This window comes from Lutra lutra, chromosome 7, assembly GCF_902655055.1.
Source record: "Lutra lutra chromosome 7, mLutLut1.2, whole genome shotgun sequence".
Taxonomy (NCBI): Eukaryota; Metazoa; Chordata; class Mammalia; order Carnivora; family Mustelidae; genus Lutra; species Lutra lutra.
The window spans coordinates 2918539-2944387 of NC_062284.1; the positions used below are offsets into that span (position 1 = coordinate 2918539).

Below are 25849 nucleotides of genomic sequence, written 5' to 3' on the forward strand. Positions count from 1 at the left end.
ATTTCAATGACACTGTTTAGAAAAAAGAAGTGTTCTCAGTTGAAATATACAAGGTATAGAATGGGATGTTGAATGTACTAACTTTTATACAAGAAAGAGAAAAAAATGTATTCATACTCACATATAAAAGCTCTGTAAGGAAACGTAAAAATCTAATGCAGGTGCTCACCTGGGTGTGTGGGGTGCTGGTGCAAGCGTGGGGTGGGGGGGTGAACAAGGGAGTGGGAACAAGGGACTTTTCATTGTATGAGTCCTTTGAATGCCTTACCTAGCTCCAAATTTTAAAAAGTTAAACAACACAAATGACATCTCCTAGATCCCTAATTTTCCTTCTAGGATGAGGAGAGGTGAAGTTTTCCTTCCCACATCTTTCCCCCATCCTTTTCTTTTCTTCTAACATAAAATGGGATTTGAAATTCAAGTCATTTTATATTATCATATTATATAATCTTCTCATTATATATATATCTTCTTTTCATTATATATTTTCTTTCAAAGTTTTTTTTTGAGATTTGCAATTGATTTTCAAGTCACTGAAATAAACTCTTAAATTCTGTATTTAAATTGTTCCAGTGTTTTGTTACAGTTGTTTTTATACTGCAATGTTTCCACGATCATAATTAAGATGCATTTCTTGCTTGACAAGGCTGCATCTTAGGAGTATGTTTCCCCACAAAGGTAGGTCAGCGGGTAGGATGGATTATGAAGCTTTGAGTGGGCGAGAACGTTCTCTCTTCTCCTCACTAAGATCAGCTTAGCTTCCAACAGAACTGGAGTGTCACAGCACACTTTCCTCCTCACTGCTCCTGCTGCCCTTTGTCATCTGGGGTTTCACTGGGAAGGGAGTCTGAGGCAAGCCGACTTTTTATTATTCTTAAAGGAATCTGGGGATGCCTGGGTGGCTCAGTGGTTAAGCCACTGCCTTTGGCTCAGGTCATGATCTCAGGGTCCTGGGATCAAGCCCCACATCAGGCTCTCTGCTCAGCAGGGAGCCTGCTTCCCCCTCTCTCTCTGCCTGCCTCTCTGCCTACTTGTGATCTCTGTCAAATACATAAAATCTTTTAAAAAATAAATAAATACAGCAATCTGTTGTTGGTTCCTTTTTTCTTTTTGGATTCCTGCAGGATTCTTTCTATGACCAAAATTTTCAAAACTTTTCCCTGGATATGATCAGGAGATAGTATTACTCGTTCACCAATTTTGCCCGGAACACTCTGGGGCATTCTGTCTGTAAAACAGTCATTGTTTCCACTCAGTAAAACCTTCTCCTCTCCTCTCCTCTTCTCTCCTCTCCTCTCCCCCTCTCTCTCCTCTCTCTAAGTTCTATGTCTGCTCCTTTGGCTCCATCTCTTGCTCAGGAACACAAATTAGGTGGTAACTCTCTCCTCCAAGTCCATCACCAGGCACCATGGTTTTTAGCTCCCTGCTCTTTCCCTTGGCTTTCTGCAAGCAAGCTTGACCTTGCTCCTACTTCACTCCTTTCATTTTATTTATTTTTTAAAAAGATTTTATTTATTTATTTGACAGAGACCACAAGTAGGCAGAGAGGCAGAGAGAGAGGGGGAAGCAGGCTCCCTGCTGAGCAGAGAGCCTGACTCGGGGCTCAATCCCAGGACCCTGAGATCATGACCTGAGCCGAAGGCAGAGGCTTAACCCACTGAGCCACCCAGGTACCCCCTTTCATTTTATTTTGAGTGTTTTATTTTCTGCTTCTAATTCTGGCTTTACTTCTCATTGATTTTTAAAATGCTTTCTAGCCCTATTTTTATTTCTGTCTCTCTCCTAGCTGGTCCCCCCCCCGCCCCCGCCGCTCTACTGAACTATGATGGACACAGAACACTGTGCATGTCTGGCGTGCGCAACATGTTGGTTTGATACACTTGTATGTTGCAAAATGACTGATACCACCTCTTCATTAGCTAACACCTGAATCATGTCACATGGTTACCATTAATTTTTTGAGGTAGGTACCTTTAAGATCCCCTCTCTTAGCAAATTTCAGTTAAATAAACTAGCAAATAAACCAACAGTTTTGTTTTTTTTAATTTCTCTTTGTTTTCATCTTGCCTTTCTAGAGTTTTGGGGAGACACAACCCATGTGCAACCTAACATTTACTCTTTTCATACAGTGGATATGCTTCGTGTGTCTCTCGAGTGTGCAACATCATTTTTGCTGCACAACCTCGGCATTCTGACTCAGAGCTCTAATGAGCAGAAATTCCTCGTTGCCTCATCCAGGTCCAAATGGACGCTTGGGCTCCCAATGCTGTCGATGTTTGGCATTTTTTGCATGCTTTATTATTATTTCAAATGGTAACATTAGGAGGGGCCAATTTTCTGCCTAAAGACCACAGTAGTGGGTTTGTGGTTTCCTGAAGGTCTTAGACCATATTGCTCAAAACTGACAAGACTGAGGGCAAGAGACTGAGTTACACTATCTCTTGGGATCCCCCCAGCTCTAAGATACTCATGAGATCCATTCATTCATTTGTCCACTCACCCTTCCTTTTATATACTTACTCAACTCATGTTTTTTAGGGGCCTTCTACAACCAGCACTCTTTCAGAACATCATTACTGCATTAATCTCAGGCCTCCCCAGCAGGCTATGAGGACAGCATCTGGCAGAGTAAATAAATACAGGAATATTTGCCAAATGCAGAAATGAGTTGAACGAGGGAATGGATCCACCAGATGAAAATCATTATATCTCCAAGATACTTTTTGGTTATTCATGGCAATGTTCTCTCCCAAACAGAGAAGGTGATAAAATACGGACTCCGTGGTGAGATCTTCATACCTTCACGCACAACTATTTTGGGATCCATGGTAATTTAGTGAAGGGTTGTACTAGCTAGGAAGAAAATAATCTCCTTAAATATTTTGATTGAAAAAGTGAAAATCATTTCAAAAAAATCTCTTCAAACCCTTCACCAGCCTCCATATATGTGAATTTAAATTATTAACTAATTCAAGGAGATTCCTTTAAGAACTCCTATTGAGTAATTCATGACTAAGCATTTTTGAAAGCAATACAGAAGTTTGAAAATATTATAATTCAAGGATCTTAATTCAGACTTACCTCCTGTAATTAATTAATTTAAGTAAATGAGGTTTTTCTCAAGTTATAAAACCTCTTCCAGGGAGAGATCCTGAAGCATTTCGGATACATTGGCTTCTTCATTACGCCTCTATGGTAAAAAGCATGGAAGCAACAGTGCTGTCAATTCTAACAAAGGATGTTTACTCAAGGCCTTTAGCCAGGCTGAGGAGGTCACGTGGGGCTCTCACTCAGGAGGAGGGGACAGCAGGTGCCTCGGCCCAGAAGCACGTTCTTCCCGTGAGGTCCATTAACCTCAGCCGGGTTCGCAGATGGAAGTCAAGGCTCCATGACCTTCCCGCTAACTCTAGCTGACATTAAGCATTTCCATCAACTATGAACATAAGCAACAAGCCAAGGCAGCAGTACTTCTGATTCTGCTGCTAATGGAAACCACGGATGAATACTTCCATTCCACGTGACCATTGTATGGATACCTCAAAATATCTTTTATGCCACCACTACTTGGAGATTATGGTAGTTATTGGACCTGATGCTAGATTTTGAGTTGAGTGCATCATTGGAAAGAAGTATTTATACTATTAGATCATACTTTTGATAAATCAACATTTTCATGTCTGGAATTTAATAGCTGGTTTTCTTTATAACAGGATGTATTTTATTTTCTGCATTTGAAAATACTCTCCTGAGAGGCAGCTCTGTAGGCTTCCTCAACACTCTCCTGCTACTTCAGAGGGGCAAGAAAGAACACTGGGGCTGCAGAGGTGGGAGCGAGGGAGGTGCACTAGGAGACAAGGGCAGAGAAGAGGGCTCAGATTATCTCAGCTCTGCAGATCATTGGGAAGATTTGGCTTTTATTCTAAAGGCTTTGAGGAATGACAGGAAGTCTTCTGAGGAACTGCTTTGATTGCCTGAACAGATCACAGGGCACAAGGACAGAGGTGGAGGGGACCACGGAGGAGGCTGTTATCACAATCCAGCCGAGAAATGATGGCGGCATGGACCAGAGTGGTCGCAATGGAGGTGGTGAGAAATGGTCAGATTCTAGATACACTTTGAAGGTGGAAATATTTTGAAGAAGCTGACAAAGGAATGGGGGGGTGCTGACAGATAGAGAGGTATGTGAGAGAGAAACACACATCAAGAATGGTCCGAGCACCTGATATAAGGGCGTTGGCATTCTCTAAGGTAAGAAAGTCTATGACAGCAGCCCATTTGGGAGCAAAACTCAGGAATTCAATTTAAATTTGTTAGGTCTGCAACATCTGATAGTCATAGAGAGATGCTGGGGAGGCACTTGGATCTGTTCAGCTAGAGCTTAGAGGAGAGGTCTGGGCTGGAAACACAAACTTGGGAGTTGCCGGCGTATCGATGCCGTGTGAGTCCTTGAGCGAGGTTGAGGTTGATAAGGGAGTGAGGACAGATGGAGAACGGAACATGTCTAGGACTGGCCCTGGGGCACTTCATCGTACAGACCAGAGAGATGAGGGGAAACCAGCACAGGAGACTGAAAAGAAACAGGTGACACAGCGTGGAGAGTAGAATGCAGAGTGGTTTCCCAGAAACCAAGAAGAAAGTATTTCCAGAAGGAGGGAATAAATGCTGGTGGAAATGCAATCACTGTCAGAAGGGCTAAAATCACAAAGACAAGCAACAGCAGTTGTTGGCGAGGACGTGGAGGACGGAGAACCCTCGTGCACTGTGGGTGGGAACGCAAGCTGGTGCAGCCACTCTGGAAAACAGTATGGAGGTCTCTCAATAAATTAAAAATAGAACTGCCATAGGATCCAGCAATCACACTACTGGGAATTTACCCAAAGAATTAAAAAAAAACCCCACTAATTCAAAGGAATACATGCACCCCAATGTTCACAGCAACATTCTCTACAACAGCCAAACTATGGAGGCAGCCCAAGTACCCATCAGTAAAGGACTGGATAAAGATGTGGTTTACATATGGTTATTGCTCGTGGTAGAGCATTTGACTGCATATGGTTATTGCTCAGCCACGGAAAAGAACGACATCGTGCCATTTGTAACAACATGGATGGAGCTAGACAGTATCATCCTCAGTGAACTAAGTCACCTGGAGAAAGACAAATATATATGATCTCAGTCATATGTGAAATTTAAGAAACAAATGAACAAAGTTTTAAAAGAAGAGAGAGAGGGAGAAAGAGATAGAAACCAAAAAGCAAACTCTGAGCTAGAGAACAAGCTGGTGGTCACCAGAGTGGAGGTGAGGGGGTGGGGGAGGGATCGGGAAAAGGTGAAGGGGATGCAGAGCACACTCGTCATGATGAGCACTGAGTAATGAGCAGAAATGTTGAGTCACTATATTGTACACCTGAAACTAATACAGCACTGTTTAAAAAAAAAAAAACACAAAACCCAAAACTGATGGTCTTCCTGGACCTTTGCCATCAGCATGGACCCCATGTTGCTCAAATCCCACACATCCTAGACCAATGCCTTCTCCCCCTCCCATCATCATCACAGCGCCCCATCCAACTGGGCACCCACTTCGGACCTCAGAGCCACTCCCGGCTCCTGCCTTCTTATTCTCCATGGGTAATTTGCCACCAAGTTTGTAAAAATCATTTCTAACTCAGAACTCCTTTGGATCCTGTCTCCTCTTGCCATGGCCGTGGTCACTGCTATAGCTCAGGACCATAATTCTTCCCTTAATTGTGGAAACAACCTCTCGGCTGGCTTCCCTACTCTCAAACCGTCTCTTCATGTGAGGTCAGAGGGAACAGAGCGCTGGCCCCTGCCCGCCTCCAGAAGCACATGGCCCACCTGGGAAGCCTGGCTCTAACCACACTCCCAGTCCCACCTCCTAACCGTCCAGCCACATCCCTCCTGCCGCAGACCGTGCACTGTGGTCAGCTCAGTGTTCTGTCCACAGGTCCGCCCTTACTCACTCACGCCCTTCACTCCTCTGCAGTGTTCCCACCTTCTGGCCCTGGTCCACTCCTCTTCACGGATAGCCCTGGGGGTGCCTCTGCCACTGAGGTGCTTGTACTCCCCTCCCAGTTCCTACAGAGACTCATTCAGACACTATCATGTTTGCAACATTGTCTCACGGTCAGTACTACAGCTTCCTGGGAGCTCCTTGTCGTCAGCTGGGCACGCAGCAGGTGCTCAGCCAGTCCGCTGAGTTGAAAGTGTTTGTGGTTCTTGCACGGATGTGTATGTCCCTCCCCTGCTCCCCACTACCAAATCTGTATGCAGAAGCCCTTACCCCCAGTGTGGTGGTATTTGGAGCAAGGGCTTTTGGAAGGTAATCAGGTCCAGCGGAGGTGAGGAGGGTGGAGACCTTGTGACAGGATTAATGCCCTTTATAAGAAGAGGAAGAAACCAGAGCGGCTCTCTCCCTCTCTCTCTCCTCCCTCTCTCCCTCTCTCTTTGCCTCCTTCTCCCTCCCCTCCCCTCCCCCGCCCCACCCCCTCTTTCCCTGTGCAGAAGCAGTAAGAAGATGCCCTTTGTGAGCCAGAGAGGGGCCCTTCCCACACATCAAGACTCCTGGCACCTTGATCTTGGACATCTTAGCCACTGTAACTGAGAAACAGATGTTTGTTGTTAAAGCCCCTCTCTATGGTATTTTATCAGCCTGAGCCTTATCAGGGGAGGATTTGGCTTTGGGCCTGTTGCCTGTCATAGGACTCACCTGCCCCTCAGTGCCTTGTGGTACACATTTTTGTTTAAAAAAAGAAAGGCTCGGGGCGCCTGGGTGGCTCAGTGGGTTAGGCCGCTGCCTTCGGCTCAGGTCATGATCTCAGAGTCCTGGGATGGAGCCCCACGTCGGGCTCTCGGCTCAGTGGGGAGCCTGCTTCCTCCTCTCTCTCTGCCTGCCTCTCTGCCTGCTTGTGATCTCTCTGTCAAATAAATAAATAAAATCTTTAAAAAAAAAAAAAAAGGCCATCCCACACGATTTTTTTTTTAGTCCATTTGGGTGATTAGTTATTCTGAGGTACGGTTACGTCCTAGATGCATTAAGTCCCCCATGCCTTTGCTTACATCACTTGGTGTAGGAGACAACATAAATGCAACTCAGACCATCCTCCTCCCCTCCCCCCAAATCCCCTACACCTTCGATTCGTCACAAATTTATTCATCGAGTGAGTATTCTGTAAGTGCCTGCTGTGTGCCAGGACTCTGCCAGCTCCTGAGAGCTTAGCCTTTCTGACGCATCAACTTCTTCAGCCTTTAGGCTTTCAGGAGGGAAGGAAAGGGAAGACATCCCTCAGGAGGCAGCCTCTTTCCCTCCTGAGCTCCCTCTGTGCTGAGACAAGTGGCCACACCTCGGGAGCCCCCAGCAGCGCATTACACACAGCAGGCTTATCAAAGTAAACTCAACAGAACATACAGGTTGGAGAACTGGTTTTGTTCTCTACAACTCCAGCTGTCTTCTAAAGAAACTGGATGCTTTTCTTAGGAACATTTTGCAAGATTTCAATGTATGCATTTGTAGACAAGAGCCACATAACAGGGAGAGAAGAACTTGGAGTTCCTGCGGCAGTCCTCGGGGTTGGAGTAAGCAGAGGAAGGATGGGAGAGAGAACAGGGAGAAGAGGAGCCAGGTGCCAGGATGCCTTTGCCACAAGTCCTCAACCTTCAGCTTTGCTTTGAAAAGCTGCCAAATGCCTGGTATTAATGGATGTCTTGCTGGGAGTAGAAACCAGTCAAGGAAGTGAGTTTTGTATCCCGGTCGATGGAAGGCAAGAGAGCATACGAGGCCAGTGCAAGAGGGAGCCAGAGGCAGAGTGTCCACACCAAGGTAAGACCCCAAGAACTGTCAGAAGTCAGTTCCAGAAATTCTCTGAATTTCCAGTCTCTGGAACGGAGAGGGGTCAGAGATAACTTCACTTAAACCGCCACCTCAGAATGGCAAGGGTATGACAGCGAGTTTATACACACAGTGATATTCCACGTATACCAGAAAGTTCGGAGATCAAAACAGAACTTGGCAAGTTTTGGAGATGCGAAAGGAGACACGAAGGGCTCCCCTGTGGAGGGAAGAGGAGGGAAGGTCTCCACCGCAACTTGGCACCTAGAAGCATCGCTACGCGTGTGGACATTTTCAAAGAACAGAAGAAGCCAGAGGAAATTCAGATGGGATTCTTATACTCCTGTTCTTTATGGTCTTTCAAAATAACAAATGTTTGCTCTGTTCAAACAGCTACAAGATGTCAGAAAGAGTTTAAACTTATTTATCTAACCTCAAAGACAGGCTATTTCCCCTAAGACACAGAGCTCTGAAATATTCAATGTTCTGCTTCCACAACGCTGAAATGGTTTTTGGAAGGCAAATGTTGTGGGAAAAAAGTTCAGATCTGGAGGGTTGTAAAGCATGTGTTGCAGAAAGCCAGCACCTCTGGACGTCTTTAGAACAGTCACTGTTTTAAAAACAAACATCCTTCATCCTTGAAAGGCCCATGAAACATTCCGCATTGCAGAATCCTTGGCCAATTCCAGACTGCTCGGAAAGTTGGTTTTTTTATATCACTGTGTCACATATATTATACCTGTAGGTTCTTGTTCATTTCTTTGTTTCCTCCAACTACTCAACACTCATACAATATTCTGCTTTTTTTTTTTTTCCACACATGACAATTGAAAGTTGAAGCTACCATTAGTTAGTTCCAGGGGCTCTGAAGAAATGGTGGTGTCCATTTACAGGATAAGAGGCAAATTGAACACAGTGTAGACAAACCACAAGGGGAGTCATTACTAATAAACAAACAAGAGCTCACAGTTTCAGAGTCAGAGGGAAAAAAAATCCTCAACACTATCAGCGCAAAGAGTAGCTAAACTCTTCTTGACAGCGGGGTCAATCTTCACAAGGTAGGAAATATCGTACGAAACACTCTCATTTCGAGTTAACTGCATACCATTCTGCTCTTTTTGGCAATACATAATCTATGCCTTTTGGCTATAAAGGACTCTCCATCAACGATGCCATAGCCAGAACTTCCTCCAAATATCAGGCTATGGCTTTAACCAACCACAGAGCTCCCTTGAACAGCTGCTAAAGTACTTTCTCTTCTCGAACAAAATGATGTTAACAGATTGAATAATCAGGTCCCCAGTAGTTTGATCTGAGGAACTAGAAATAATCTGGGTCACAGCATCTATCCCCAGTTCTATATTCAAGAGTCTTTCAAAATGTGTTTCTTCTGACATGGAGGAATGGTGTTGATAAGTCTCCTGCTGGCGTGGTCATCCCTGACTTCTGCTTTGCTCGGGACTGGACAGTTCTCGGTAAGTCTACCGGTCAGATCTCATGAGTGCTAGGGAGTGCACTGTGGGTACTGTCCTCCAGGGCCTTGCTCAGAGGCTAGAAAGGGCCCATGAGAGTTATTCCACGTATTCTCTCCACACCAAAACCCCCAGTGGTTCCTTGGAGAATAAGACTCAACGTCAAACCTGATGTAAATCAAGCATGGCGCACACAGGCTGGAGCTAGCCAAGTGGTGTAAGCCACTCGCTCCGGTACAGAGAAATCTGGAACAATGGAGCGAGGACAGCTTTGGACTTTCTGGAGACCCTTTCTGATCAACAGCAATTTTGATCATTGATCGATGTAACATCAGGATTTGGAGAAAGAAATAGCTATGATATGGTCCTCATTTGGAAGTCATGCCCAATGATCTTCAAGTTGGTCTTGCTGCCGTCACCAGCAAACCTGAACCATCAGTGGAGCTCCTGAGGTGACATCTCAAGGCTGGGATGATGCCCCAAGGCTCTCTTTCCACCTCTCTCAAGGTTCTGGCTCTTTCTTGCTTTTCTAAGTTGCCCCCACTTACCCTATAAAATGGTTCCTTTCTCCCTAGAAATGGGGGGGGGGGAGTAAGATTCAGTTTTCCTAGCTCCAAAGCTTATACTCTTCTTGGAGGATTAGGGCACAAAAGCCCTTTCAATCTGTGGGTACCAACTGCTAACAAGAGCTCACCCTCCAGTGTCGGGGACCTCACTGCTTTCCAAACTGTGAAATGCTAAGATTTTCCATGTGCTCTTCTCTCTTCTGCAGATTATTTGCTATTCTCTTGTACCACTTGGAAATTTTCTGCTCATTCTTTTTTTTTTTTTTTAAGATTTTATTTATTTGAGAGAGAGAGAGAGAATGACTGGTACGGAGGGGCTGAGGGAGAGAAAGACAGAGAGAAGCAGATTCCCTGCTGAGCAGGGAACCTGACACGGGGCCTGATCCCAGGACCTCCGGGTCATGACCTGAGCCGAAGGCAGACACTTAACAGACTGAGCCACCCAGGCGCCCCAGTTTCTGCTCTTTCTTAAAGATCCACTATTGGCCCTCTCTTCACTGACCCTCTCTGACGCTGAAGCTGATTCCTCCTCTGTGGACCTTCAAACACTGAGCTCTCAGATGTTGATAGGCCTGACTCCACCTTCAGAATGAGCCCAGAGTGTAGATGCAGGCCCTGCCCCATATAGCCCAGCTTCCCCTTCACTCCTTGCTACCCACTGTTTCCTGAGGATGTCTCTCATTTTGAAATAACATTTGAGATGAGTCTAAGTCCCAGGAAAATCTTTGGTTCCATTTACTGGCTAATGCATTAATTCTTAACCTTGGATACACGTTAGAATTGCCTGGGGGACTTAAACCACCCAACGCTCTCTGGCTGGACTAGAGATAAATTGAGTCGGACTCTCTGGGGTAGGGTGGGTGGGTGGGAGGTGATGTCCAGGCCTGTCCGTAATAAAATGACTTTAGTATACCTCACGTCAGTCATGAAAATGAATACATGGGGGTAGCATTCGCAAATATATAACAGGGGAGATAAATGAAAAGATAAAGGAAATCAATGAAAAGATAAGAAAAGACAGAGGGACACCGAGGCCTGGATGTTAGTGCAAATGCTGAAATTCTCTTCAGGTTCCATGGTGTGTTCCCCACGGGGGGTATTTTTTTCCATTACTGGGTCCTGAATGCCTTTTGCAGACTATACCAAGAAGCCCTCATGCTTTATTATTTCTGGGAGTTGAATTCTGACAAGATTTTCTCTCTCTCAGTCTGTACCCTGTGTGGGTCTCACAGGGCCTACTGTAGGAAGGCACAGCTGGGGCAAAGGAGTGAGAGCAGATGTACGGGTGGTTGGAGGGCTTTCCCTAATTCCATGTGTTTTACACCATAGGTATTCCTCCAACCTGCAAGGCTATCCTGTGCCCTCTGTCACCATCTATGTGGGTCTCACAGCATTCACAGTGAGAAGCCGAGACTCTTGGGGGACACAGAACAAGTGAGATCCTTTCTCGTAGGATAAGTAGATGTGAGAGATTGGATGCTGGCTCTTACTGCCTTTTAAGAAAAGCCTCCCAATGGTTTACAAGTGCATCTCATAGAAGTCTGGAGAACTCTGCTTGCTGCTCTGGCTCCTGTCCCCGCAGCCTTCTGAGGAACCAGGAGAACACAGGGCCAGCCTAGAGCCACCACACAGGCACTCATGGAATTGAAGCAACTTATTTCTTTAGAAACCTGAGCTTCAGAAGACCACCAAGAGAACACCTGAAGTCTGGAAGCAGAGAGGACGATCCCAGTTCCTGCCTTTCTGGATCACCTCAGGTCTGTCAACAACAGATCAACAGGCTCACACAGGACCAAGCCAGGGCCATTTTATTAACCTTAAAAGTTAGGTGGGCTTAATCAATCTTCACATCAGAAACATGATGATGAAAGAAAACATGAGGTAAAAGTTATTTTATTTTTTATTTTATTTTTTTTAATTTATTTATTTGACAGAGAGAGATCACAAGGAGGCAGAGAGGCAGGCAGAGAGAGAGAGGAGGGAAGCGGGCTCCCTGCTGAGCAGAGAGCCCAATGCAGGGCTCGATCCCAGGACCCTGGGATCATGACCTGAGCCGAAGGCAGAGGCTTTAACCCGCTGAGCCACCCAGGCGCCCCTAAAAGTTATTTTAAATCTGAAATAAGATATAATTGTGGAAAGGTTATATGTTATTTTGGGAGCAGAAACTTGACATGGGTCTTGACCCCACTCCAGTGTTCCAACCAATGGCTCTCAAACCCTATTAGTAGCAGAACCAATTTAAATTTTTTTTGGTAGAAGAAAGTCCAATTTATAAAACTATAAAACATGGAGGTCTTTTAGTTGAACTGTATTTGGGGGAGAGGATAGGTAGTGTAGAAAAGTAAGACTGGGGTCCTTGACAAGGACAAAGATTAATGTGGAGCTGGATGTCTGTGAGGTTTGGGGGACAGACAGACATACTGGTAGGACTGAAGAAAGAAGTAGGGTGTAGACACTTGAGGATGAAAGCGGTGTTGTTGATGACAGGACCAACAGGTGTTGTTGATGACAGGACCAACACAACAGCTGTGGTCTAGCAGCCAGAAGACACGGCATGACTCAGTACCCACAGACATACACACCCAAGCACAAGGCTTTTCCCAATAAGTATGAAATTTGATAGGTTCCTGAATAGCCCTTTCTGTGTTTCATCTTCCATATTCGGCAATAATTCCATTATCCTAGCATTTCTCGCTACTTCTTGATTGGGTAGACTCGTGTTTTCTCCATTTGGGAAACTGGTGTGGATCAGAGATGAGGAGGAAAATCACCGCTCAAGGAGCTCTGAGAATAGAGCTTCAGCAGATCGCTAAAGAACAGAAAATGGTTTTGCAAATGAGGCTTTTTTTTTTTTAAAAGATTTTATTTATCTATTTGAGAGAGAGGCAGTGAGAGACAACAAGAGAGAGGAGAAGGTCAGAGGGAGAAGCAGACTCCCTTTGGAGCTGGGAACCGATGTGGGACTCAATCCTGGTACCCCGGGATCATGACCTGAGCAGAAGGCAGTTGCTTAACCAACTGAGCCACCCAGGTGCCCACAAATGAGGCTTTTTAATCCACTAACTCAATAATCCAAGTATGAATGCAAAGAGGTCTGGGGCAAGCCTATGAAGGTTCAGGTGAGGGAGTGGGGGGTCAGACAGCCCACGATTTGCCACATCCCTTTCCCGTTGTTGCAGGAATGTCTGGGTGGGGGTTCCACCAACCTGGGCGCTGACCCAGCTCGCTCAGGCAGACCCCTGACCTAACTAACACCGGCTGGCATCTCGCCAGTGAGCAAGAGCCAGCCTTTCCGTGTGCGCACCCTGGACCCTTCATCTCATACCATGGGACACTTCCGCAGGTGAGGCTGAGGTCTGCTTGTCGCCTGTACCTAAGCCTCTGACCCCTGTCCCCAAGCTGTGGTGCTTCCTAATTCCCCCGTCAGGCCTCTGTTTTGACACCCTTCTCTCTGGCCAGCACTCTGGGGTTCCCATTCTTATGTCCCAAGTCCAGATGCTCCTTCTCCATCCAGTTCCTTTGGGGTCACACAGACTCGGGATTAAATCTTAGCTCACCCCTCAGTAGGTATATAGACACTGCCCGTAATTACAGGTGCTGGAGCCGTTTACACATTAGCAAAACAAAGACAATAATCAGACCCGTCTTGTAGGCTGTTCCAACTCGGACCCATCAAGTTATTCTTATTTTTTTAAGATTCTATTTATTTATTTGATGGAGAGAGATCACAAGTAGGCAGAGAGGCAGGCAGAGAGAGAGAGGGAAGCAGGCTCCCTGCTGAGCAGATAGCCCGATGCGGGGCTGGATCCCAGGACCCTGAGATCATGACCTGAGCCAAAGGCAGAGGCTTAACCCACTGGGCCACCCAGGTGCCCCAAGTTATTCTTATGTTTGATGATGAGTTTTGATGGACTGTCAACGCGCTCCATATGGGATGCTCCCGTCCGTGTCCTTCGTGGTTTGCAACGTACTGTCTCTCCATGTTCGACTCTACAGCTGTGTGCTGGCGCTCTGGGCTGGGCCAGGGACACCTATGTCCCAGATCCCCAGTTAACAACACGTGGGTTGCTGAAGGCCAGATATGCCTTCTCTGCCTCTTGGATGAAGCAGAACAATGAAATGTCTTGAGTAACTCGTCCAACAATCAACGACCAATCAGCGACCATATTACAATTCCACTGGCTTCAGATTCTGGCTCGCTGGACTTTCTTTCCCCTCTAACATTTCATCCACACCATAGGCAGAAGGCTCCTTCTAAAACACAGAGCAGCTCACACCACTACTCTACTTAAAGCTTTTCTTGCCTCCCATCCCGAGGCAACGAAGTCCAAGGGTTTTAGCCTGACATTAAATGCCCTTTACAACCTGGTCCCAACTGAAACTTCCAAAGCCCCCTCTTTCCACTCTCCTTCACACCCTCTGCTTTAAGTCACACGGATCTGACTGTGGTTTTGCAAATAAGCCAGGGACTTTTGCATTTCTGTGCTTTTGCATATATGCTGTTTCTTCTGCTTCCAATGGCTTCCTTTTCGTTCCAAGTGGCCTGGTTGTAACGTTATCTGTTCGGCAAACCTCTAAGCCTTGAAAAGCCTTAACTATTCTCTCCTGCGTTGGATGCACTCAACCACACTTAGATTTCTGCATCTGTGGTATCATAGTTTCCTTGTCTATCAAGCTGCAGGTACCAGGGCTAATTCGTCTCTGTGCACTGAAGAACTAGACTGGGCTTAGCAGATGCTGAGCGAATGCTTGCTGAATGGATAGAACAAACCATGGAACTTCCAGTCACTCATGATTGACTGTTTGGTTGAATATGGCATTAAGGGAGGAGGATGCTGGGAAGATTTCTGTATCACAGGCAGAAGTAGGAAAAACGAGGGATGGGTAGCCTCTCTGAGTGGGAGCAAAGGTTTTCAATATACTTAAAAATAATTTTAGCAAGTTTAAAGATTGTATATGGTTTCAAAGAGAGGCAAGCATAATATAGAAGAGGGAATACATTTCAAAAAACACAAAAATTAGCTTTAATATGGCTAAAAGCAGTACAATGTTTAGTTCATAAAATAGGAGCAAGGAGATGATCCCCAGGTTTTCTTTATAAGTATTCTGAAAATTACATGCAACATTTTGTGGGTAAATGTATTTTTCTGGGGCAAGGGTTCTTCCTTCCTTCCTTCCTTCCTTTCTTTTTTTTTTTTTTTTTTTTTTTTTTGGAGAGGTTCAAAGAGATTTGTGATTTAAAGATGTTACATCACTACCATCGAACTCCACACTATGTAATATAAACCGACGGTTGATGGGGGAAAATACTTGTCAGAGAGATGAACTCCGTATAGGAATTTAACCACATAATCTTGCTGCACCACAAAAATGTCCTCAAAATCCTCCCTGTAAGGGAAATTATTAAACCCAGTTAAAAAAATAAAAGCTAGTAATTCCATTAGACATCGATAAAACTTTAGGTGTACGCCACAGCATTTTAATCCTAAAAAAAATCCCATGATGAAGAAAATACTTTCCAATTCCTGTCCTATGTTCTGACCACCAATCCCTTAGACATAGAAGGCTCTCCTTCCCTCTACACTTATTTGGAGGATGAAGCACCCCACCTGCCCCCAGGTCACCCTTGCTTCCTGTCAACTGCTTGTCCATACTCCGTGGGGTGTTAATCCCATAATTTATTTCTCCTTGTCTCCCTATCCTCTCCTAACATTGGGCAGCATAACAGGGAGAGGGATGGAGGGCTTAAACACACACCACGGGCAGGTTTCACTTCCAAGAAGGCAATTTGTGATATGTATTCTGACTTACAGAAATTGTAATGCCTTATGACGTTATAACAACATTGACTGACCTGTGACCTAGTCATTCCAATCCTGTTAATCTTAAAAAAAAAACTAATCTCAACAACACAAAAAAGTTCTATGCACAAAAATGTCCCTTACACTGCTAGATGTAACTGTAAAGAGAATAAGCAGCTTAAGTTTCCCTAAATAAGGGAATGGCTTAGTTGTGTTACATTCATAGAATCTGTACAGCAATTAAATGATATTTATGATTTTTTTTTTTAGCACCATGAGAAAATTCTTTGGCTTAATGAGAAAAGGTCACAGGATGTAACAAAGTGGAAACGCTGGCTGTGTCTTGGTGGTGAGATTATGGGAGTTTCTTTGCTTCTTAATACTTTGCTATGCTTTCTAATGATTTTATAATGAGATGCATTACTTTTTATAATGAGACAATGGAAAACAGAACAAAGGGGATGCCTTGGAAGTGAAGGACTGCCGGATTCAGAGGCAGTGAACTCAGCCCTTCCGTGGACTGTGTTCATCACTTTGGTCAGGTCTCTCCTCTCCGGGTCTTATTTTCAAAACATAAGGGCAGGACACATGGATGTCAAAGGTCCCTCCGTGTTCAACTCCCAAGACCACACCTGGATGGTTTCCATGCACACTGCTTCAAATCACCTTCTGAATGTGCTGCCCTCCAGTTAACCTGATTTGCCTTATACATCAGCTTTTAAATCAAGGAAAGACATTTTTCAAATCTGGTTCCTTCTTTTTCATTACAACGCTAGTGCCTGGGTCTTAATATAGGTAAGTGGGTTTTTCATGGGCTGGGGGTTTCATGGGCTCCAAGTAGCTCCTTGAGAAGGACATCGTATCGACATTTTCTTCCCCCATTAAACATTTTTTCACCGAAGTAGAGTTGATATATAATATTTAGTTTCAAGCGTATATCACAAGGATTCAACAATTACGCACATCATGAATTGCTCGCTACAATAAACGCATTACGATATTATTGACTCCAATTCCCTGTGCTGAACTTATCATCCCCATGACTTCTTTACTCTGTAACTGGAAGTTGGTACCTCTTCATCCCACGTCCCCATCCCCCCATCCATCTCCCCTCCCACCATCTAGAGAGAGATTTTTCTCTCTGGGTTCCCTCTCAGTCTCCCCGATCTTGGGTGAGAACATTGCTGGCACTCAGTTCTAACCCAGACTGGGCAGATGCCTTAGCTCAAGCATTCTTCCTACTTTTACTTCCATTTGTCCCAGATTCCTATGAAAGACCAGGGGTCCAGGACAGAATTTTAGGGCTGGTCATACACCTCTAATCCATCCCACTCTAATAGAAAACCATAGGCCAAGGTGGGTCTGCGACAGGCCCAGTGTCTCATAGCACAGCAGAAGCAGGGCTGGGATGGGAACTGAAAAAAAAACAGTGTAGCAGATAACCACAGGTCTGTCATGCAGAATTAGTGCCCATTCACACTGGACTCTATTTGCTTTAGATCTTGATTAAGCAATGAAGCATCACAGCTAGGTTAACATTCCTTCCCCACTCCCCCTCCTTTTCTCCCGGGAGTAGTGCCCATCCTGTCACTGGGGTCCAACCTTCCCATGAATATCTGTGTATTTTTTTTTTTTTTGCCATATAATTATATGCTGATAAGTAATATCTATGGTTGCATTGTAGGTTTTAAAACTTCGTAGCAGGACGCCTGGGTGGCTCAGTGGGTTAAGCCTCTGCCTTCGGCTCAGGTCATGATCTCAGGGTCCTGGGATCGAGCCCCACATCGGTCTCTCTGCTCAGCCAGGAGCGTGCTTCCCTTCCTCTCTCTCTGCCTGCCTCTCTGCCTACTTGTGATCTCCGTCTGTCAAATAGATAAATAGAAGATCTTAAGGAAAAGAAAAAAACTTTGTAGCATTGTCCTATTGTGGGTATTAGGATTATGATTTTTAATGAGATACATTGTATACACTGTACAATTCACTCTTCCGAGGGTACAATTCCGTGATTTCTTTAGCACACTCATAAAGCCGTGCAACCATCCCGACTGTAATTCCGGAACATTCTCATCCCCCCCAAGAAATATGTACCCGTTAGTCATCCCGCCGGTTTTCCAGTCTCTTAGTCACCGGCAGCATCTTATCTGTCTCTGCGGATTTGCCTGTCCTAGACATTTCATGGAAATGTAATCACGCAATCTGTGACCTGTTGCGTCTGGCTTCTTTCACTAACCGTAATTTTTCAAGATCCATCCGTGTCTCAGCGTGGAAACAGTCCTTCCTTCCTTTTTATGGCCAAAGAAAATTCTATGGCACGGATATCCCACATTTTCTTTATCCACTCGTCCACGGACAGACATGGAAGTCGTCCTACTCTTTGCTGTGGGCCTCTCTGTATACGTTTTTGAGGGGACGTGTGTTTTCATTTGTCTTGGGTATATATACCTAGGAGTGGGATGGCTGGGTTTCACTTCTGGGGGAACCATCAGACTGTCTTCCAAATCAGTGGCGTGATTTTAAATTCCCACCCGCAGTGCAAGACGGTTTTCTGACTTCTCTACATTCTCCACGCTTCTGTCCTCCGTCTCTCTGATTACAGCCGTCACAGTGTGGGAAGTGGCATCTCGTTCCTGGGCACTGTAGGCAACCAATGAATCACTAAACTATACCTCTGAAACTAATAATTCACCAAATGCTAACCAACTGATTTTAATAAAATAAACAAAAAAAGAAAAGAGTCATCTCATTGTGGTTCTGACTTACACTTCCCTGATGACTAACAATGTTGAGCATCTTTTTATGGGCTTATTAGTCACTTGTACCATTTTTTTGGAGAGATGTCCACTCAGATCATTTGTCTGTTTTAAATGAGCTTGTCCTTTTATTGCTGAGTTCTAAGAGGTCCTTTTATATTTTGGACACTCTCTAACCGAATATATGATTTCCAGAAAATGTTCACTCGTTCTGTGAGTTTTTTCTTAGACTTTCCTGACAGTGTCCTTGGCAGAACAAAAGTTTTTCAGTTTGAAGAAGCTGGTTCATCCACTGTTCCTTTCGGTGCCTGTGCCCCAGCTAAGAAATTATTGCCTGGGGTGCCCAGGTGGCTCAGTCAGGTAAGCCTCGGACTCTTGATTTTGACTCAGGTCACAGTTTCAGGGTCATGAGATCAATCCTCACATCAGGCTCTGTGAAGAGCGTGAAACCTGCCTAAGATTGTCTCTCTCCTTCTCCCTCTGCCCCCCCTCCTGCTCGCACTCATGCTCTCTCTCTCAAACAAATAAATAAATCTTTTTTTTTTCTTTTTTAAAGAAGAAAGATGGGGCAGCTGGGTGGCTCAGTCAGTTAAGCCTCTGCCTTCGGCTCAGGTCATGATCTCGGGGTGCTGGGATCCAGCCCCACATCGGGCTCTCTGCTCAGCGGGGAGCCTGCTTCCCCCTCTGCTGCTGCTCTCCCTGCTTGTGCTCTCTCTCTCTTTCTGACAAATAAATACAATCTTTAAATAAATAAATAAATATCTTTTTAAACAAAGAAAGAAATTATTGCTTAACCCAAGGTGACAAAGAATTGTGCCTGTTTTCTTTTAAGGGTGTCATGAAAGCTAACAGGCTTGTAAATGTAGGCTTTTGGCTCACTGTGCATCACGTTTTGTATATGACGTGAGGCTGGAGTTCCACTTTACTCTCTTACGGGTGGATATGCGCTGGGACCAGCACCATCTGTGGAAGAGACGATGCTCTCCCCGACCTCGAGTCTCCGTAGTGCCCTTCTTGAAAGAGGATGTTTTCAAGATGAACCTGCGCTGATGCTGGTGTCTCTAATTTACTCATCTGACGACCGCGCAGGATTCCAGGAAATGAGCAGATCTCCGTGCGTGCCTTCTCTTGCTCACAGAGATTGAGGCTGTTTGTTGTGCATCTTTTTTTCTTCTTTCTCTCTTCATTTATTACCACCCCCACCACCGCCACCCCCAGTGCACAAGCAAGTAACTGTCTCTTTGCCTTGCGCAAAGGGCAACCCCCGTAAGTCGAATTTCTGGGTTGGGGCATCCAGCGGAGCCCAACACGCAAGACCAGGTCATGACAGACACTCAGGTTAGCTGCGCTTCTAATGAGCTTGAGGAAGGAACACAAGCAACATAGAATACACCCATAGCAGGAAATTATAAAATAAATGATGACCTTACTAAGCATTAACACTACAAAAAATAAATAAATAAAACAAAACACACAGCTGCTAAGATGTATCGGTCATTCCTCTCAGATGAGCTTTCCTCTCTCTGCCAGAAGGTGGCAGAGAGGACACAGCTGAAACTCTTCTTCCCCCATTTTTAAAAGAAAAAAAAAATTATTTTTTATAAAGAGCAAAGCAAAAGTCTCTTGCAACTTAAAGCTTCTAACTTTTAAACATACAGATTTGCAGGTTTTATTAGGTAATACAGTCATGAGAAATATCACCTAAGGGAGACCAGAGACAATCACTTTTGATATCCGCATTAAATAAAACCTATTTGGCCATACCAAGAAAGTATGAATCTGTCTAAAAGGTATGAATAGATGAGCTCATTATAGTTACTGGAAAATATTTTAAGAGCAACTGAAAAATAAAAGACAAATTTACACATGCTACCGATTCATAGACATAAGCTCCGTGTGCAACACGAAAATATAATTTTGCGACATGGCGTTCAAGTCTATAAATGATCTGCCAACCCCGTCCATAAGTGAGGGGCTGGATTAGCTGAACATCCAAAGTCCCTCCTTCCCCTGGCGATTAAGTGGTACACTTCCCACTGCCGAGACGCGGGCAGGAAGGTGCCACACGAGCTCGTGACAGAACCGTGTCTAAAACCCAAGTTTGCTGACCCTTCCCCAACTTCCCCATCTGTCTTTAAAAAGACGGATCTCCAGAAAAAGCTACGTCCGTATAGATTCCACCTATACGAAAACACAGTAAGTTCACTTACTGTGAAGTGTTTATGTAAAGGTTTTTTATTTTTTATTTAAAGGTTAAAGGTTTATTTAAAACGACACATAACTCAAAATGAGACGGGTTTATTTGTGAGAAGAAAAGGTCCTGATGAGTCCCTGGGGGCTTGTCCACAGGAGATGGAGGCCAGGTAAGGAGACAGAAGCCTGTGGGGGCAGCGTCTGGTAGGAGAAGGGAGGGATGAGAAGGAAGAGAAACGCCCGCAACACCGAGCTCCCTCCAGGCCCCAGGGGAGCAGGGGCACGGGGGCTGCGGGAGTCAGGCCCCGGTCAGAGATGGCCCATGTGCCATCGGGGCCTGGCCCAGAGAATAAAACCCAGACGCATTTAACGGTCTTTGCTGGAGGCTTCCCCCACTAAACCATTTGCCATTGAATTCAGCTGCTGACTTATGACAGCAAATAATACACCACGAGCCTTTCAGGGGGTCATCCCCACTCCCCAAACGCCTGGTTTTAAACTCTTGTGGAAGCAAGAAACGCAGGACTAACGTTAGAAGTTGAGGTTTGTCCTCGTAGAAGGCAGATCTGTTTTGCAGAATCGCCTGCAGGTGTAGGGCTCTAGAAACTCTAGCCGCTTGGGGCTTGGCGGCCGCCAAGTTCCGTTCTGCTTTTCTGCTCGGCTGGGCCAGGGAACGTGGCCCGTTCTGCAAGGGTGGGTAGCACTTTGCCAGAAAACTCACATTCTTGTGGGTGGAGACGTTGCGAGGCTGGAGGGAGTCTGCAAGTCTGTGTAGGCCAAACGCTGCAGGGACGTCCAAGGGGTGAAAAATAATACCTTGGGGGTTAGCAAATTTCCACAGCCTGGGGAGCCAAAGGTGCAGCTCTGGAAACACGGCAAGAAAGTGACCACTACAGGGAGGGAGTGCCTGGAAGGTGGACAGCGCTGTCCTGGGCTCCCTTTGCTACTCAAACGGTCACTGTGTTACCGACGGCAGCGCGAGGACTCCCCGGGTCGCCCTGCTCCTCCGGGCCGAGGCCCAGGTGAGATTTGTCCCAAGCGGCTGCAACTTATGGGGGCCCCATTAGCTGGAAACGAGAGAGACGCCGTCATCCCCACAGTCAATCAATGCACGGTAAATCATGGGCGCACGCTCTGTCCCCTTAAAACAGATCTGAACCGTGACGAGGTCCCAAGGCTCCCTGAGAAACTGATCAAAGTCATTCATACGGCGCCCCTAACCCCATACAACGGACACATGTGCCGGCTATAATGTTGATCCAGTGGAGGGAGGCACGGGCCCTGGGTAAGATGGAAAAATCTGTGATTTCAAGAGCAAGAATGGCCTGACATTAAAGTGAGGTCGAACTGAAAGTGTTATTCCTATTAAAGGAAGGAGCCGTTAGAAAGAAGGCTTCTCTCTCAGGGCGAACGAAGCAGAGCTATCCACTGAGGCACAGACTGGTCATGCTGGTTTGGGACAGTCCAGGATGGAGACGGCGCGGGCCGGGGAGACCCCGAGATTCCCACCCCCGGACCGGGCTTTGCCCAGCTGGAGCACACCTCCAAGAGTTTCCAACGAACCCCCTCTCTGACGCTCCGCTCATCAGGCAACCACAGGACTAGAAGGTGGCCTGTCATGTCGGTCTGCCCACAGCGACACGGTATCCTGGTCACGCCTGAGCACGCAAGTGTGCGAGGCCGTCCCAGTCCTCACGGGAAATGGAGACATGGGCGTTTTGTTTTACACCCTGGTCCCATGAGTCGGTCTCATCCTTGAGAGGGACAGCCACCGTCAGAGGGCTGGAAACTCAGATGGTTAAGCCGGTCAGGCTGAGGTCTGAGAGCTGCCACCTCCTGGCAACACCGGGCACGACACGGTCCCCCACCCTGACCCCAGAAACGCCAGACTTGCCTTTTACAGGACATCGGATCGTCACGTTGGCTCCCAAGGCTGCCTCCACCACACCTCCAACCACGACGGACAGGTGACTGTGTCCCAGTCGGCTGATATTTCTCTCAGAGGACAAGATGGCCGGTGCCTCTTCATGGAAAGGGAACAGGAAACGATGTTAGGTTCGGGCTTTTGCTCTGCAAAACCAGCCGCATTTGGTAAACTTGGCGCAGCAAGTGGCTGTCTCTGCGTCCCTCACAGTGCCCCCCCTTAGGGCTGGCACATACACAGCCCGGGGGTCCTTAGCGCCTGGACGCACAGGCGGGCGGACAGATGGATGTACGCGTTGAGAGAGACGCCCACGGGGTGGTCTGCACAAAGCAAAGCTAGGCTCTGAGGTTATTCTGGTTTTATAACCCAAACCGAGGATAAATCCTTCCTTGATAAATCGAAAAAGAAGGATTTCCAAAGCTCACGAGAAGCCAAGAAGCAGGGCCAGGCGTCCCCTTGGAGGAACTGAAGAGGGATCCAACACACCGGGAGCTTGGGAGCCACTGACTCTTGCCCTGCAAGGAGCCCTCGAAACAGACCCACCTAAACCTTGCACAGAAAAATGACCATAACAACAAAGTCACGGAGAATCGAGAACCTAATCAGGGACTTTTCTTTCCCTGGATTTTGAGAAACGTGGACTTTCAATGGATTTGTTCGTTCACTCAGTCAGGAAGTACACTGTGTGCCTGGGCTCAGTGAGGGGAAAACGGCCATCGTTGCCCTCAAGCCACTCCGACTGGTGGGGGACACCGTCTCCCAGGGGCTGGTGGCCGCTGGGACAGAAGAAGGTGCTGGTTGCCCAGGGGTCTACCAGTAGCCTGTGAGGGTCAAGGGAGGCAACATCCCGTTAAGGGTGTTGGCAGGGCGTCCCTTTGTGGAGGACGACTGCCGTGATGGCATTTACTCCACCATTAGCTCGTGAGCGGCTGGAGGGCAAGGCCTGTTTCGTCTACGCACCGGGCACGCAGAACGAAGGCCGACCGCTCTGTATCCACGTACTCAGGGACTAGGGGACATGCTGTTCCAGCCCTTCCAGGAATCTGGATGGTCCTCGATGACCCCATTCCACCCAGGAATGCCCAAACCTGGGGACTGGCATTTTCTGGGAAGGGGTTGATGCTCACAGGAGGGTCAAAGCACAGAAAATCAAGGCCTGAAGGCCCTACCTTGGGAATGCGGTGAGGGGACAAGCTTGGGGAGCTTTCATAATCCCCTGGTCCAACCTGCTCAGAGCGTGTGGATAGGGGGTCCCTGGCACCAAGCTCAACGCTCAGTTGTCCGAATGCTGGATTCTAACCCCGGTATGGCTCCTCCCCTCCTCTCAGTCCCTGTGAGCCACGGACACTGGAAACCATGGAGCAGAGAACTGGAGGAGGGAGCGCGTGGTTTATTTTTAATCCCAGAGCAGGAGCTCGCCACGAGGAAGTGCTGCTTACGACTCACCACCTAAAACTGTTCCTTCGTAATTAAGCCCATTTTCCTTATGAAAATGACGCCATCTGCCTCCTGGGAAGACAGACGCTAATTCACAGTTACAACCTCCTGAAAGTGTTTCTAAGGACGGGTGGGTATGCCTTGGGAGGCAGAGAGCCCCCTTTAGAGGAGAATTATTCTCCTCTAAAGGGCATCGGCTGGTGGCCCTTAAAAAAGGAGAAGTCCGCACTGTCAAAGCTGCCGGTGAAACTGTCTCATTCACTCCCGGTTCTTGGAAAGCGAGCTCTAAGGCAGGCGTTTCCAAGATTGGGTCCACAGGCCGGCAGCGTCGGTGTGACTTGGGACCAGGTTAAAAGCGCAAACTCGGAATTTGGTCCATCCCAGACCTACTGAGTCAGAAGCTCCAGGAATGGGGTCTAGAAATCTGTGTTCTGACCTTCCCCTCAGGTGTTTCCGCTGCTTCGTGCTGACCTCTGGGAACAGCTGCTCTAGAGAACCCCAGACCAGGCATTCCGGTGTCAGCAACGGGCATTACCTGCATAGAGCACCGGAGAACTCTCCACATCCGAACCGAGATGGTTAGCTACCGAGCATCCGTACGTTCCTTGTTCCTTCTTTGTGGGGTTCCGTATCTGCATTTTTCCCGTTCCAGCCAAGATGATTCTGTGGGACAGATAGAAAGGGTGATTCACTGCCTGGGCCCACGGCATGTCCCAGGGGAAGAGGACTGCAGAATCAGACCCTGGGCTGGCAAGGATCCCGACCGGAAGACGGTAGGGTGGAAAAGTCTTCCTCCTGGGCTTGAGTTCAGAGACCAGGTTCCTGGACGGTGCCTGGAGAGCCAGGCTTCCTGCCTCACTTTGCACGAGAGGAGACTTTTGTGGACGGACTCGATGCTTAATCCACCACAATCTCACAAAGACAAGCTAGGAAGCGTCGGCTGGAAGGATGTTAACCCATTTTGTGGCCAAATCCTTCCCCACAGACAGGGGGAATGGATTTTTCGGTTCGGGTTTTCACACAGGAAGTGAGCAGGCCATCAGTCAAAGGGACTTGGCTCTGGCTGTCACCTCACTGTGACTGTAGGAAGAAGTCAGAGCAGTCAGTGGTGCCAAGACTGCATTATACTGGCCTCGGAGCAGCCTGCTGAGAATCTGGGCTGACCCAAATGAGCTCCGTACGGTTTCCCGGCTATGGACAGCCATCACCGCCAGCAGGTACATGACCCTGAGAACCAGAGCTGGTCAGGTGTATCCTGGCAGATGACGTAATGACTCGGGGAAGAGAAAAAGGTGCGTGTTCTGCTTTTATTTTAATTTTTTCCTAACAATTTGAAGCTGCTTCTTGATCACCTGCATCAGTGGTCCGTATACTGTATTTTTTCCCCTGCTGCCTCCCACTTTCCAGATCCCAGCAACAGGGACGATTCTGACCACTAAAGGCTGTGTGTTTCTTCGTGAACTGAGCTGGGGCCACTTCTCCATTTCCTGTCACTTCATGGTGCTCTCACTGTGCTCCAGCCATAATGAGCCTCTAACAGTTTCCAGAACATTCCATGATCTTTCATAACCCCGAGCGTGTGCATATGTCGTTCACTACGTCTGGAATGCCCTTCCCCCCCACCCCCCATTCTGGCAAACTCTGACTTCCCCACTGAATCCTGGATCAAATATAATTTTCCCTGTAAAGCTCTCCCCAATCCTCCTAGAGTTATCTTCTCCCCCTCTGGGCTCCTTCTGCTCTGGTTTGTGTATTTGTTTGATGAAATATCTATTTCTTCCCGCCAGATTGTGATCTTTTCAAAAGCAGGGACCAAATCCTACTCACAGCTGTGCATCGACAGTGCCGAACACCGCA

The 25849-nt window shown here is 46.8% G+C and overlaps 1 protein-coding gene across 3 annotated transcripts in view; it reads right to left on the reverse strand.

The window, feature by feature from the left end:
- ADAMTSL3 (ADAMTS like 3) overlaps window positions 1-25849 on the reverse strand; it is a 342411-nt gene that overhangs the window by 33554 nt on the left and 283008 nt on the right. For all 3 annotated transcript variants that reach the window (XM_047736616.1, XM_047736615.1, XM_047736614.1), the window contains 2 exons: window positions 24528-24655; window positions 22526-22654 (listed from right to left, as the gene is read on the reverse strand). In XM_047736616.1, the coding sequence (XP_047592572.1) occupies window positions 22526-22654; window positions 24528-24655 (257 nt within the window). The remainder of the gene's footprint in view (window positions 1-22525; window positions 22655-24527; window positions 24656-25849) is intronic.